Consider the following 14,826-nt stretch of genomic DNA (forward strand, 5'->3'; position numbering starts at 1 on the left):
AACTGCTGTGCAGACAACTATGCATTTTGTAACCATTTGTTCCTGAATTTTAAAACATTCAGGTGGAATGCAATCGAACAGTTTCGCTGAAATCGTTTGCTAGAAATCTATAACCCCTAGAGAAATAGATGGTAAGCTGAATATATAAGCTAAATACATACTCAAAGAGATATGGGACTTGTGTAGCTCAATTGAGTTGATCTAGAGTTTTCTACACTTGATCTTAGCCAAAAGGCCGAGAAGCGATGATCTGGAGTTTTCTAAATGACCGGGCTCTACAGACAATGAAGTATGTATTTCAATGATAAAAGACATAAGGAAAAAGTTACTCTTATGTCAACACTGCATGCTACCTGTTTTCTTCTTTTCCTGACCATAAAACTGTGCCCATAATTGTCATGTGTGACAGGGCATGAGAGGATGTAGCTTTTCAGGAATGACTGGGTAATCCTGGGAGGATCGATACATGCTTTCATTCAAGAGGGGCACGGTCATGTTTGTGGCTCGAAGCTAACTTCTGAGACAGCACCACAGAGCCCAAACTATGGAAGGCAAGGACCTGTAGCTGAGCTTGATAAAGCCCACTAGGTTTGCTGAGAATCATTGCCAATGTAGCAGCCTGCACTTGGCTCCCAGATGACTTTTTATAGTAAAACAGGAGCTCACGACCACCACATACACCCTGACCGTAGCTTTTCATCATTTGAAAATGTTTACCATAGATAATGAAAACCATGCCAGCAATGCGGGGAGAATTTGATACAAACTGTTCACAATAAATAAATAACCTAAAAAAATAATTAAAATGTTAACTTAGATATTGTATACTATGAAGAAACAGCTTAAGAATATACCACTAAAAATACATTTTTCAGAACCGGTGGTACAAATTAAGCAAGCTTCAGGGTGTTTGATGTTTTAATTGACCATTTCCAATGATTGAATCCAAAGCTATCAAGCTATATGCATGTGTACTGCTCGATATCCATGCAGTGTGCTCATGAGTCTCAGAAGAAAACGAACTTCCTGGTTATATACTCAACACTATCATTTACGGTGTGTAGAGCAGAGGCACCAACAGACCTGTTTCACTTCGTTCTTGGTACATTGAGAATAAATAGCACTAGAGAGCCTTATGAATTGGTACATGTTAAAAGTCCCTATGCTATGTGGGTCCTGGTGGCTCAGTGGTTAAGAGCACTGACTTATGTCCTAGAGGACTCAGGTTCAATTCCCAGGCTGTCCAGTGTCCAATCATGTCAGAATTAAAAAAAAAAAAAAAAAAAAAAAAGAAACAAAAGTTCCTATGCTAAATGCCTGTACATTTAAGACACAGAATTGCTGTTATATCTGTCACTAATTTACTACTGAACATGCACTAAATTAAGTGGAAATGATTCAGTAAAAGGGTATTATATTTGTTCATTTGTTTTACTACTAATCAAATACATAAATATTATAGTATCTACCTTGGTTGCTGCCATTTTAAATTCATCCTCTCAGTGACATTAAAGAGAAACCTGGATCATTACATTATACTAGTGTGGAAACGTGTTAGAAGATACACTTGCCGGAAAGTAAACTATGCAGAAACGAAATCTTCTCTTGCTGGAGTGACTAAGTATCACAGGTCACAGGAGATGACAGTAGCCTGTGATGTGTTAGGCAGAGTTTGAACCCAAGCAGTGCAATCAGCTCAAACATCCACCAGCAGATGAATGGACGGTAAAAACGTGGAACATTTGCATGGCAGTATTTCCTTCAGCCATAAAGGAAAATGAGCCCCTGAACCTTGAATGGGAATGAATGGAACTGGAAAATATTATATGAAGTGAGGCGGCCCAGGTGCAGAAGAACAAATCCTGCAGGCTCTCTCTCATGTGTGGCTCTTGGTTTCTCATTAAAAAAAAAAAAGCTATTCATTGATTCTTTGTGGATTTCACATCACGCATCCTGATCCCGCTCATCTTCCAGGCTCCTTGCCTCCGCCCTCCGCCCTGGCGACCTTCCTGCGGAGCGTCTCGTTTTTATGCATGTATGTTTAGGTGAGAATGTGTGTAGACGGGGTGGGGGGGGGTGGGGGGGGTGGGGGGGGTGGGGGGGGTGGGGGGTGGGGGGGTGGGTGGGGGGTGGGAAGCAGCAGGAGGCTCGGGAAAGGAATAAGAGGCTCGAGGAAGGGCAATGGGGAGGGTGATCGAACACATGGGATATGAAGGTACCAGGGGGGTGACTGGGGGCGGGAACACACAAACGGGGGCCGGAGAAAGGGAGGTGGGGAAAAGCGACAAAGAGAAGCAATCAGAATAATCCCATAGGAGAAGCCATAAGGAAACCTGCTACTTTTGATGCTAATGATACTTTTTATGCTAATGAAGAAAAGAAAAGGAAAAAAAACAAAAAAAAACGACTTTGTGGATAAAAAACCAAAACCAAAACAACAACCCAGGCAAACTACAGTTTTAGGTAAAACGCTAGATACTTCATCTTGTGTTTTAAAATTTAAGCCTCAGAGCTACCTAGTAAACAAGAAGTTATTTCCTGGAGACTACAGTTTTAATGCCCAACTCAGTTGCTCTAAAATTCTAATGAGCACATCATTTCCTCAAACAGGAGACTGGGAAAGAAGGAGATCGTGCTCCTCACCCCAGCACAAGTACAGCCAGGCCCTGTCAGTCCCAGGTGACTCTGGTGAGGAGTGAGCCATTTCCAACGTTTCCTGAAAGGACAGTGACATGGCCAGCCGGCCACATCTACTCATTGCTGCCCCAAGAACCCCGATGAAGAGTGGTTTCATTTTAATTTGTAACCGTCAAAAAAAGGGGAAAGAAAACCCCAACAAACAAAACAAACAAATAACAATAACAAAACCCCCAACAGTCCAACTCAACCAACAAAACTTCTTTGCCCTCCATACTCAGAACCTTCATATGACTTGCCTCACACAGTACCTTGGAGTTCTCGGCTGAGGCAGGCCAGATGCCCCAAGCTTGCTGCAACAAAGAAAACCCCTCTGAACACCAGCTCCTACCTTGGTATTGAAGTCCAGAGCGTTCTGGGACGTTTTGTACAACTCAGGGTATTTTAACATGTTCTCCTTTCTGCACGATCTCTCAAATATTCCAAGCGTCAAGGGAGGCATCGCTGTAAACATCTGAAGGGACATACTGCTCATTACATCACACGGCCAGATGATGGGTATGACATTTATCTTCAGTATTAAACAAACAGGAATTATCAAATGGGCTCGACTTACCACATTATAAAGTCCTATGCACCATCTCTCAAAGAGGATTTGTCCAGAAAAGCCATTGACAAAGGCAAACCAGATCTGGGAAGAACACAAGCCCCAGAATTAGGACACAGAATCTCAACACATTGAACCCTGAAAAGCAGCCCCCAATAGATCATTTGTGGGTCTCTGGACAATGACATTTCTTGTCTTTGCTTTTGATTTAAAGGGGCACTTTCATTATATAGCTGCCATCTGAGACAGAATTTATCCGATTTGCCAAATCTAAATATCTACATGAACAAGCAATCACAGATTTTTTTTTAAAAAAAGAGGTATTCTCTTGTTTCTACAAGTGAATATATTTACACGCCATCAAATTCTCATAGCTTTAATTCCCCTTTTAAAATCCCTAGGATTCAGTTGAAGTTTTTTTTTTTATTATAGATGTTATACTTATTTATTTAGGAACTAACTTCCTGTAGTAATAAGATCATCATTTTCTTCTGTGTCGTGTGTGTAGTTTATATAAATAATGTCACAGGTTTATTTTACTTGAGACCAGCTGTATATAGTGTCACACACTACTTCTTTCCCTTAACATTACAAAGAGCACCTGAGTTTTCACAACTCCTTAACACACTTTTAATGGGTTCAGAACTTCTGCAGTGTGGAGATTTTGCTGGCTTAACAGCTCTTGTTATGAGAAATGATTCCTAACTGAAACCTTACATATCTTTCTTTTTTCTTTAGGATAAATACTTCAAGTAAAATTTAATGCATTAAATGTTTCCTTTTTTTCTTTTTTTATGATTCTTATCGATATTTTATTGATAATTATTGCCATCAGAATGTTAAATCTGAATTTATATATTGTAATATTTTAAACTTACACTTAAATTTTTTATTTTTAATTGTGTATAGGTATTTGAGTCTGCATGTGGGCATGTGCATGTGAGTGCAGGTACCCCAGGAGACCGGAAACATAGCATCCCCTGGAGGTATAGTGACAGATGCTTGTGAGTGGAACTTTAATGCTTGTACAAAGGCCAATCTTTAATTACTAGAACATATGTTTTCATATGTTTGTAATTTTCTTTGAAAGAGAAATCCCAACTTAGAAACAAAATTTAGGAGTAATAGAGAGTTTCATTCAGCATATTTGAAACAAATATAAAGTGATTATTAGCAATACCCTGAAAAAAGAATGCCTTTAAAAAAGCCAACCTAAATATAATTAAAAATCAGGCAGACTTGGAAGAGTAAGAAGCCTAGCCCAGCAAGAAGATTACCCATCCACACAGCACAGCACTAGCAAACAGCAGGGAAGAACTTGACTTGCAGCTCCACAGAGCACTCAGAGGCCCAGGAACCTTGCTATACTTCATGTTTCCTTTAACCTCATTATGGAAGCATGAACGGCTACAAATTCGACATTCATCAGTATGAACTCAGGACCCTCCCCCCCCCCCCCCCCCCCCCCCCCCCCCGCCAACCCCCGCCACAATGAACAGTTGCTGTGTTGGCCTTCATTTTTATAGTGGAAGGGAATGGTTGAACAAGTATTAAGAGTGGATGTCTCCAAATCAGTCTAATGGACATGATCTGCACACGCTCACGGGGAATAATTAATTCTAAATGCATTGTTAAAGCATTGGTACTGGGTAAGTTTATGTTAATAAACTGTATATGGTCAATAATTATAGACCCTTTAGCTTATTTGCATGTAGCCTTCTATTGTTAATTTGGGTACCATGAGATTAGATTTTAAGACCCTCCCCTTCAGTCAATGAACAGACAGAAAGTTTCAAACACAAAAGAACTCACAAATAAACCAGCAAGTTTGAGTTCAAAGTGTATTTTAAAATATATACGCAGACTGTGCTATAATAGAAAACATTTAAATGGGAGTTAACACATTTTTATCGCCGTACTTTCTGAATGAAAGGTATGTGACATATGCTTAGAAATTTATCTGTTGTATTTCAAAAGGTTCATCTTCCTGTTGCTTTTCTCTTTAAAAGAGAAACGACTGGAATGCCTAAATTAGGGCCAAGTCTTTCAACACAGTAGTACATCTTTAGGTAAATGTTTTGGTATTCAAAGTTTTGCTCTCTACGTTTCTTTTAAGGAGAGTTTCTTTTAAGGAGAAAGAGAAAGTCCTTGACAGGAAAGCAGTCTACCACAGGCAGGTTAGCCTGAGATTTGCAGTTCAAGCCATATCTTAGAAACACATCCCTAAGTAAGACAGAACCTGAATTACCATAAGCACACAGAGGCCCTCCTTTGACCCAACCAAAGCCTTGGACGGAGAGCCTTCCGGGGGTGGTGCCCAGATGATTTCAATTCCCAGGGAATTTACTTCCCAGCATACTGGGAAAGTACCACCTTATTGACTTTAATGACTTTCTGGAAAGGGGAACCGCTACATTGTTTGGGGGGTCTAAGAAGACCTAGATGCCACCAATTGTCTTAAAGAAAAGCTCCTCTTTGTTAGGACGGGATCAGATGATTCAGAAGGGGAAAAAATCTTTTTAGAAGGAGCCAATGATTTAAGTGAACATCTACAGCCACTGCCAGGCATCGACCCCGAGCAAGCTTTCTAGCGCCATCTGCTGAACCTGTGTGTGTGTGTGTGTGTGTGTGTGTGTGTGTGTGTGTGTGTGTGTGTGTGTCTGCAGTTGACACCACGGAGGAGCTAGCTAGTGATAGCCCCGGCGGGACAAGGACAAGAAAGCAGCTTTTGCTGATAATCTATTACACTCTTTGGGCTTAAGATCATGCTTTATGAATTCTTTTCCAAGCTCCCCTCCAACATCCCCCACCTCCCAGAGGCGGGTCAGCTAAAGCCCCACAGACGTTTCCCTGATGGAGCACTTCTGCATATTAAGCAGCGGCTTGCAAACAGTCAATGCGGTCTCTGCTCCCACGCCTGATCAGCACAAAAAAAAAAAAAAAAAAAAAAAACCAGAAAGGAGAGATCCGAGACTGGCAGTTGTCCTTGCTGGAGACATTCAATGATGTGCTTTCTGCCTATTCATTCTCAGTATTGACATGAGCCATTAACATCTGCAGAACTTGTTTTAGCTGGCAGAAGTTAGGTATGGGGGGAATTAATTTAAAAGTTCAATCCATATCCAACAGTTGAATGATATTCAAAATACATTTCCAAAAAGTGCTACCAGAAAAATAAAAATGAAGTTTCCAGGAAAGTTTCTATCTCGCTTCCTTTTTAACCCGTTAAGAATGTGATCAGTGTTAAATAGCTTAAGAAAGGGGTTGACATTCAAAGCCAAGTCCATTCAGGGCTGGGGATAACCACAAATCATATAATGCTGGATTCGAAATGGGGTGTGAAGACTTCTTTTTCACTTGACTTAAACTCATTTTTATTTTCCTCATTGGTACCTAAGTTTTCACACTTCACTCTTGTTGTCGATCTAGATTAAAAAAAAACTTGTCAACTAGTCTAGAGGTAAAATATGAACTTATTTCATTAAAAATTAGACTCCATACACAGCTATGTGCTGACAGATTTTTAAATTCTTGGTTTAAAAGTCTTAAAACAATCTATGTAAATAAAGTGTATCACACTTTCAATGATTTAAGTGAGAACATAAAATTTGGAAAGTTATCGATATATAGAGGGGATGGGAATAAAAATAATCCTTTTAGGGAAGGACCACAAATTTATATAGAAACAAACATTATTTTTTTTTTGAGACAGTCTAACTAGGTAGCCCAGGCTATCCGCATGCCTTAGTCTCCCAAGTGTGTGCACCAAACTCCTGACTTCAAAGATTAAAAAACAAACAAACAAAAAACCCAACAACAAAACTTATAAATTACTTTGAAAGTTTGTATTAAAACACAGGTTTTTCAGACCAAATCTAGCAATAGTAATCAATGATGCTTATGTTTCCGAGTATTTGGTTACTTTAGCTAGGGGTATGGTAACCTAACTACAGATGTTAAGTGACTAATAGATGATATAGTCTGTATACCTCAAAATTAAGTTTCAATATCCCAATCTAACTCATAACAAGAATTCTGACAGAGGTAACTGAGTCAACTCTCTAGCAGTTTCTAACTAACACAGCAGATGTGGAGTAAAATATCTCTGGTGTAAAATATGGATCTTATTTCCATAAAGAAGTGGGTAGGCCATGTCCTTCCGACAGATGCATAGAAAGGCCCATGGAATAGAGGATAAAGTGGCACAGACAACCATCTGTAAGAGGGCCCTCAGCAAACCTGTGAGGGTGTGGCAGGTCCTAGAGAGTGGAAGATAGTTTTCCTAACAAATTATCCACATTCCTCAGAGCCTTCTGAGGAATGCCTCAGCCTATCTAGAAGTTCATTATTATGCTACACTTTCTGATGACCTAGGGGCCAGATATTAAACAACATAAGAAATGTAGGGAGCAGAGGAAGGCCTGAGTGAGTGAAGTACTGAGTGAGTGTGTGCTGGTGATGTGGACATAGTCACGTCAAGGACGCCAGCCCAGACTCACAGAGAAAATAGCAAAGCCATCTCCCCTGGGGTAATGCTCAGAGGGAAATGGCAAAGCCTTCTTCGGGCCACCAAGCGTGAGTGCTTACAGTATAGGTAGAAAATGTCCACCACAGCTTTCTCCCCAGATACTCACAGCTTGAAGATTGCTCCCTTACAGAGACTGTCCTACAGAGAGTAGCAGGACCTGCCCTCTTATCCCGCTGTACACTGTATACTCCTTGTTTATCTCTATATAATATCCCTGCCTTCTTTTTTTAGGTATATGTAATAACCCTGCCTCTATGTTCAACTCTTCATAATAAGAACACGGAGCTTCTGGGTGATGAAGTTTCTCCAGCAGGGAGCCCAGACCACTTAGCCTCAGCTTTCCATATGTTTTTCTTCATTACCTTGTGTGTGCCCTCCCTCGCCCCCCAATGGGGTCCCCGTCCCTGGAGCTATGCAAGGAATGGACAAAAAGAGCCTTTGAGATGGCTCAGGAGGTAAAGGAGCTTGCTGCCAAGACTGAAGATCCAAGTTCAATCCCCAGAGCCCATGTGGTAGACCTGGACAGAATAGACTCCCGAGCTGGGTGATGGCACACACCTTTAATCCCAGCACTTGGGAGGCAGAGGCAGGCAGATCTCTGTGAGTTCAAGGCCAGCCTGGTCTACAGAGTGAGTTCCAGGACGGTCAGGGCTACACAGAGAAACTCTGTCTTAAAAAACAAACAAGAAAAAAAAAAAAAAGTCCTGCAAGTTGTCCTCTGATCTTCTGCCTTCTGAAGTTTGTACATGTCTACATCCATACCCACAAAAAAATGAATGTCAGAAAATATGAACACATGAATAATCCTTTCTTGTTCACTTATCCACCAACACTATGCTGCTTGCTCCGCTCTGCAGGCCACATGCGCATTAGAGCACAGGATAGGCATTTAGTCCAAATTGAGATGCACTCAAGGCAAAATATATACCAGATTTCAAACACTGGGCATGTAGGAAAGACTGTAGGATTTCCACCCACGTGTAAAAAAATTAGTAATTTTGACATTGGTGAGGATTGGTAATATTTTGAATACATTGACTTAAAATACGGTACTGAAATCAACCTGGGTTTTTGTTGTGGCATTTGCTAACGCAGCACCTAGGAAACTTAAAATTACAAACGTGGCTTCCATCGTAGCCCACTGGCTGGCTGCTGAGGTTACGGCCTGTGCTTGACTTGCTTTGTCCGGTATTTGATGCCCAGTCTGACGCCAAAACATTTGCAGGGTGAAGCTAGGTTTTAATTCTCTGTGTGTCCATGTGTGTTTGCATGTGTGCAGGTGCTCATGCGTGTGCATGTCTATGGGGACCAAAGGTCAACCTCAGATGCTTTCCTGGAGCTGGCTGAGCAGGCTAGGCTGGCTGGTTAGCTTCTCCGTCGTCTAGACAACAAGGGCATGCCGCACCATGCCTGCCTTTGTACACGGGTTCTGGGACTCGAACTCAGGTCCTGGTGCTGACAAATCTAGTGCTTTGCCAAGTGAGCTCCCTAGTCTCAGGTTTCATTTGTAAGCTGATGCCATCTTTGATATACGGAAAGAGCCTAGAAATAGAATATTTTAGGGAAATTCCTTATCCCAAATCGTATTTGTCAACCCTAGAAACCAAAACAGACGGCTAGCAAAGGGTAGCTGTGCTATTAGAGAAGATCTAAGAGAGTGACTCTGAACCTGTGGGGTGCAACCCAACTCTGGGGTCAAATGACCCTTTCACAGGGGTCACCGAACCTAATATAAATATCCTGCATATCAGATATTTATATTACAATTCATAACGGCAAGATTACGGTTATGAAGTAGCATCGAAAATAATAACTTTATGGTTGGGGGTCACCACAACATGAAGAACTGTAGTAAAGGGTCACAGCGTTAGGAAGGTCACTGATCTAAGATAAGAATGCCGGATAGTGATGCTGTTAGCTCATTTCCAGTGATGCTGTTAGCTCATTTCCCGGTTGCACTCGTGTGCCTCCCCTGGACCAGAACTAACCGCTATCCTCTACTTCTGTCATCTTTCTTCATCTTTTTCCCCCCATCACCAGGATTATTACTCACTACATATAGTTTTCCATGTGTGTACTTCCCCTCAACAGTGGCTTAAAGACATTCTGCACACGTTCAAGCTTCATAGTCTTTACAGTTTTAAAAACTGAAAACATGACTCATGAGCAATTCTACTTCAACTTTCTACCAAAGTGACCTGACACTTTTAGCTTGTGTCTAAATGTTGATGACTATTCTCATGGCTGACATCTTATTTGCTTGAACACATTTAGAAATTATAAAAAGAGAAGAAATGGTTCAGTAGTTAAGAACACCGACTGTTCTCCCAGAGGACCAGGGTTTGATCTCCCACACCACATGATGCCTAACAACCAACCCACCTGTAACTCTAGTTCCAGGGGATCCACCCTGGTCTCTGTGGGCACCGTAAGCTCATGGTGCAGAGACAGACAGACATGCAGGCAAAACACCCACTCACATAAGACAAAAATAAAATAAATCTTATGTAGCATGAATCTTAAAAGGTCTTATTAATAAAATCAAACCTGAAGCCAGGTATTGGGGTGAATGCTGGAAGATCAGAGAAGCAGAACAAGCCACAGCTACCTCACCTTGCCAATTCCTCAGCTGATCCTGTTTCCTCAAACTGGAAGCCCCTCAGTCCTCATCTGAATGAATCTCAGCTGAACTGCTGCTCAAAAGCCTAAAAGCTTAACTAGGCTCTAGTTTCTGGTTTTCACGCCTTAAATACCTTTCTGCTTCCTGCCATCACTCCCTGGGATTAATGCTTGGCTATTTCCAGTGTGGCTTTGAACTCACAGAGATCCAAATGGATCTCTGCCTCTGGAATGCTAGGATTAAAGGCATGTGTGTCACCATTTTCTGGCCTCTGTATCTAGTGGCTGTTTTGTTCTCTGACCCCAGATAAGTTTATTAGGGTGCACAATATTTTGGGGAACACAATATCACCACAATCTTAAAATTGTTTTTTCTTAAAAAGTAAATGAGAAGATGAAGCAAGTACTCATGAAAACAGTGAGAAAGATCTCCATAAAAAGAACGGTTAGAATTACGAAGGATAGGGGCAGGACTAAGTTTACCACGCCGCTACCTCAATGATGTAGAGCACGATGTTCTTGTAGAAGCAGTACAGGATGCACTTGGAGACTCTGTTGTAATTCCAGGCACCGTGCACCATCAGCAAATTCTTCAAATATTTGAACTAGGAGAGGAATGGAGAGGCATTAGTATTTTCCTCCTCACTGCCAGCTGATGGAGAAAGCAGTATTGGTATGTGTCACAGCCGCAAGGCTTTACCTGGGCTATGGAGTAATCGGAAGAGTTGGCTGCCTGCAGACCTTCGTTCCCGCTTATCCCAACCCCGACATGGGCCGTCTGTATCATGCTGACGTCATTTGCTCCATCGCCAATCGCAAGGGTGATGACTTTGACTTGTTTCTTGACCATCTCAACCACCTCAGACTTCTGAAGAGGAGAAACCCTTAAAAAAACAAAAACAAAGGATCAATCACCCGTTTCCCGGAAAAAAGAAAATTTGAAATGCTATAATTTTTTTTTTTTTGACCAATAAATGAAGCAAAACGTTTAGATGAATGCTTCTCTGATGAACATGGTGGAAGGGTTGAAAGTGGTTGGTTCTCTGCTAACCTGTCTGTCGCTTCGAGGGAAACTCAAAGCAAAGATAGCAATAGTCCTAGAAGCAAATCTGCAGGTGCTATGCAGGAGGCATAACACTTTGTTAAGGACCAGCCAGGGACATCAGAAATTTAATTCAAAGAGAAGGCACACAAAGCTGTTGAGGGGCTCCGAGGCAGCTCAGTGGTTAAGAAGATGTACTGCTGTTCTTGCAGAGGACCAGGATTCAGTTCCCGGCACCTGTATCAGGTGGCTTACAACTGCCTGTAACTCCAGCTCCAGGAGATCCTACGCCCCCTTCTGGCCTCTGTGGGTACCTGCCTCTCACATGCACATTCTCCCCTGTATACACATAATTAAAAAGCCAAATACATCTATCACAAACAAACACAAACAACCAAATAACAGTAAACAGTCCAAATACTAACGGGGTTCTATTTGGTGTCTTGAAAGGAGAAGTTTTAAGCTTCTGAGAGCTGGTCATAGGTAATGTAAAGCAGCTTAAAACTACTGAAATTAATAGCGGGGAGTTGGCTAGCCTTTCAACCCATTCTCAGACACCATTGTGAATCTCAAGAAAAGTAAATATACGATGCTAGAATATAGTCCACATGCTTCGTTTTCTTCCAGAGGCACAGACTAACACACACATGCAGAAATCAATCAGCCTTTTCTGCAAACATGGACCAGGAACAGAAGGCATCTGCGTGTACGCTAACATCACATTTGGTATTAAATGCAAAGCATTTTCCATGCATCTTAAAAAGTCATTTTAGAAATAAGTGCCAAGATAATGATAGCAATGTCCTAAGACAGAGTGCTTCAGCGGCACAATTAACTTAATCTATTGTCCATACTGCGCTGGAAATGGAAAGACAGGAAGACTAAACAGTGAGTCAGTCCAGACAACTATTAAGATAGCAATTAGAGCCGGGTGTGGTGGTGCACACTGGTGATCCCAGCACTTAGTGGTTGATCCAGGAAGGAGGGTCAGAAGTTCTAGGCCAGCATGGGCTATATAGCAAAGTCCTGACACACAGCAAAGTCCTGACACACACACACACACACACACACACACACACACACACACACACACACACACGGATAAGAAGAAGCAACCAAGGTATAAAATGCTAGTCCATAGAAATGTCTTAGAGCTGTATCATCACATCATCATCATCATCATCATCATCATCATCACCATCATCATCATCATCATCATCATCTTGAGACACCTGAGGCAATGCCAACCCAAGCTGGACTTGGATTAGCTTCGTAGCCGAGGCTTTGGCATAGGACTCCTGATCCTTTGACTTCCATTTTCCCAATACTAGATTAAAAAGCACATGCCAGTCTGCCTCACTCAGTGATAAATTCTTTATTAAGGTAAGTACCATGGGTGTGTAACAAATCCTATCTCACAAATGGTTATTCTTTTTAAAAATAAAGGCCATTTAAGGAACCGATATGTCTCTACATATACTCTTGATTACGTTGATAAGAAAAATTCCCATTAGTGGGAATTCTGCCTAAATGCGTGCCTCCAGGAGGCTCTACTGCCCAGAGGAAGGGAGTGAGCCATGGCAGCTCTGGCTCTTGCTTGAAGTTGGAGAATGCCAGCCTGAATCACTGACAGTGGTCCAGTTGCCTCCTCTGTGCCCTTCGTGGCTGCTCCAGAAGAGGAACTGGTAACCAGCTGCTATCTCAAAGAATTATTTTTAATTTTTTTCCTTTGGATTTCCTTTTGGAGTCTGGCAACATTACAAAATGACACAGCTCTGAACTCGACCAGAGAATGCATATCAGGCTACTAATGGTTCATTTCAGCGTCTGCCTCCATTTCTCTTCAAAGCAATTTTCATTCCATTTTCACGTTTTATTTAATGTTTCTTAACAGGCTAATATAAATGGGTAAGCCCACACTGGCCCTTGGCCAAGGTTTTAAACACGGACTATAGTTGACATTTAGTAAATGTCAGAAAAGAATGCTCACCAGAAATGCTCTAGAAAGCAAATGGAAACAGGCATGAATGAAGGGAAACATTTGAAAACATTTATCAAACTCTCTTTAACAGCCTCCAGTCTACATACGTCATAACATCACACTGTGGAGCTAGGACACTGTGCCGCCCTTTTGTGAACTGAACCCACATAGTGAGCTAAAATCAGTGACTTAAAGGAGCTTCAGGACAGACCTACACTAAACCTTTGGTCCCTTCCTCATGGTGCCTATAACCAGCGTTATAATTTTCACTGCTGCCACAGTGGCTAATCTTCCTTGTCAACTTGACGGACTTCAGAATCGCCTAGGAGACACACCTCTGGGGAGTGCCCAGAGGCTGTTTCCAGAGAGGCTTAACTGAGGAGAAAAGAGCTACCCTAAGAGTAGATGGGCTGAGGTCCCAGACTGAATAAAAAGTGGGGAAAGTTGAAAGCCCACTCAAGGAACCCCAGTACCCATCCTTCACTGCTGCCTGAAGGCAGACATAGGCAGTGAGGTTAGCGGCCACCTCATGCTCCTGTCTCCATGTCATGCTCCTGTCCCCAGGCTTCCCTGGCCCTCATGCACTATATCCCTTCAAACTGTGAACCAAAGCTCTTCTTTCCTTAAACTGTTCATATCAGGTGTTTTATCATAGAGATATAAAGTAATAGAACCTCCAAATTAAAATTAGGGAGGGATCTTCACCCACCTCAATGGGGATGACTAATTCAGGTATTAAAAGAGAAGAGTAGGAATACCTTAAGCAAGAAAATGTTTGTTTAAAAAAAAAAAAGAAATGGAGCTATAGTCAGAAGCATCCTCCGAAGTACATGGTAACTACACCTAGCAAGGACACTCCAGACTCAGAAGAAGATTCAAGGAACAGTGAAAGACACCCTTTCTGCAGACTTTGGAAGAGCAATTGGTAGTTAAACAACAATGTTGGATTTATAAAATGTAAAACACACATTCATATAGTTCTCTCAGAGTTTGAATGTATAGACTTGTGAGTTAGTGTCTAGAACCTTCTTTTGCCAGGAAACCTACTGGTTGAAATCCTATATTTTCTATTGCTGCAAACATCTCACTCACGAGGCACATGCTTTTAGTTTTCTAACATGAAGTGGAGAACAGAATTTTTTCCATCCTAGTTGATGATTATCTTACCTGCCGTTCTCTACATTCAAAAGTAAAATTGCCAAGCAACTCACATTCTTTTGAGACCATTATACCTGGTTTTCTTAGTAATAACTTTCTTCAGATTATCTCAGTGATCTGACAAGTATTTAATTAATGGCAATTACTTTGAGATCTACAACCTCAATAAATACGTTACAGAATAAGCAGACTTGGAAGGCACCAGTCAACTCACGGAAGCAGAAGAGCATGGGCACCCCACACCGTGTTCAGAC

General features: G+C 41.6%; 1 protein-coding gene across 1 annotated transcript in view; it reads right to left on the bottom strand.

Annotated features, from left to right (window-relative positions):
• Positions 1-14,826, bottom strand: part of Atp8a1 (ATPase phospholipid transporting 8A1) — a 196,666-nt gene that overhangs the window by 39,364 nt on the left and 142,476 nt on the right. Inside the window, exons 25-28 of the mRNA XM_059274745.1 lie at positions 11,092-11,275; positions 10,886-10,996; positions 3,254-3,328; positions 3,029-3,151 (exon numbers count right to left, since the gene is read on the bottom strand). Coding sequence (XP_059130728.1) covers positions 3,029-3,151; positions 3,254-3,328; positions 10,886-10,996; positions 11,092-11,275 — 493 coding nt within the window. The remainder of the gene's footprint in view (positions 1-3,028; positions 3,152-3,253; positions 3,329-10,885; positions 10,997-11,091; positions 11,276-14,826) is intronic.

The sequence above is a fragment of the Peromyscus eremicus genome, chromosome 10, assembly GCF_949786415.1.
Source record: "Peromyscus eremicus chromosome 10, PerEre_H2_v1, whole genome shotgun sequence".
Taxonomy (NCBI): Eukaryota; Metazoa; Chordata; class Mammalia; order Rodentia; family Cricetidae; genus Peromyscus; species Peromyscus eremicus.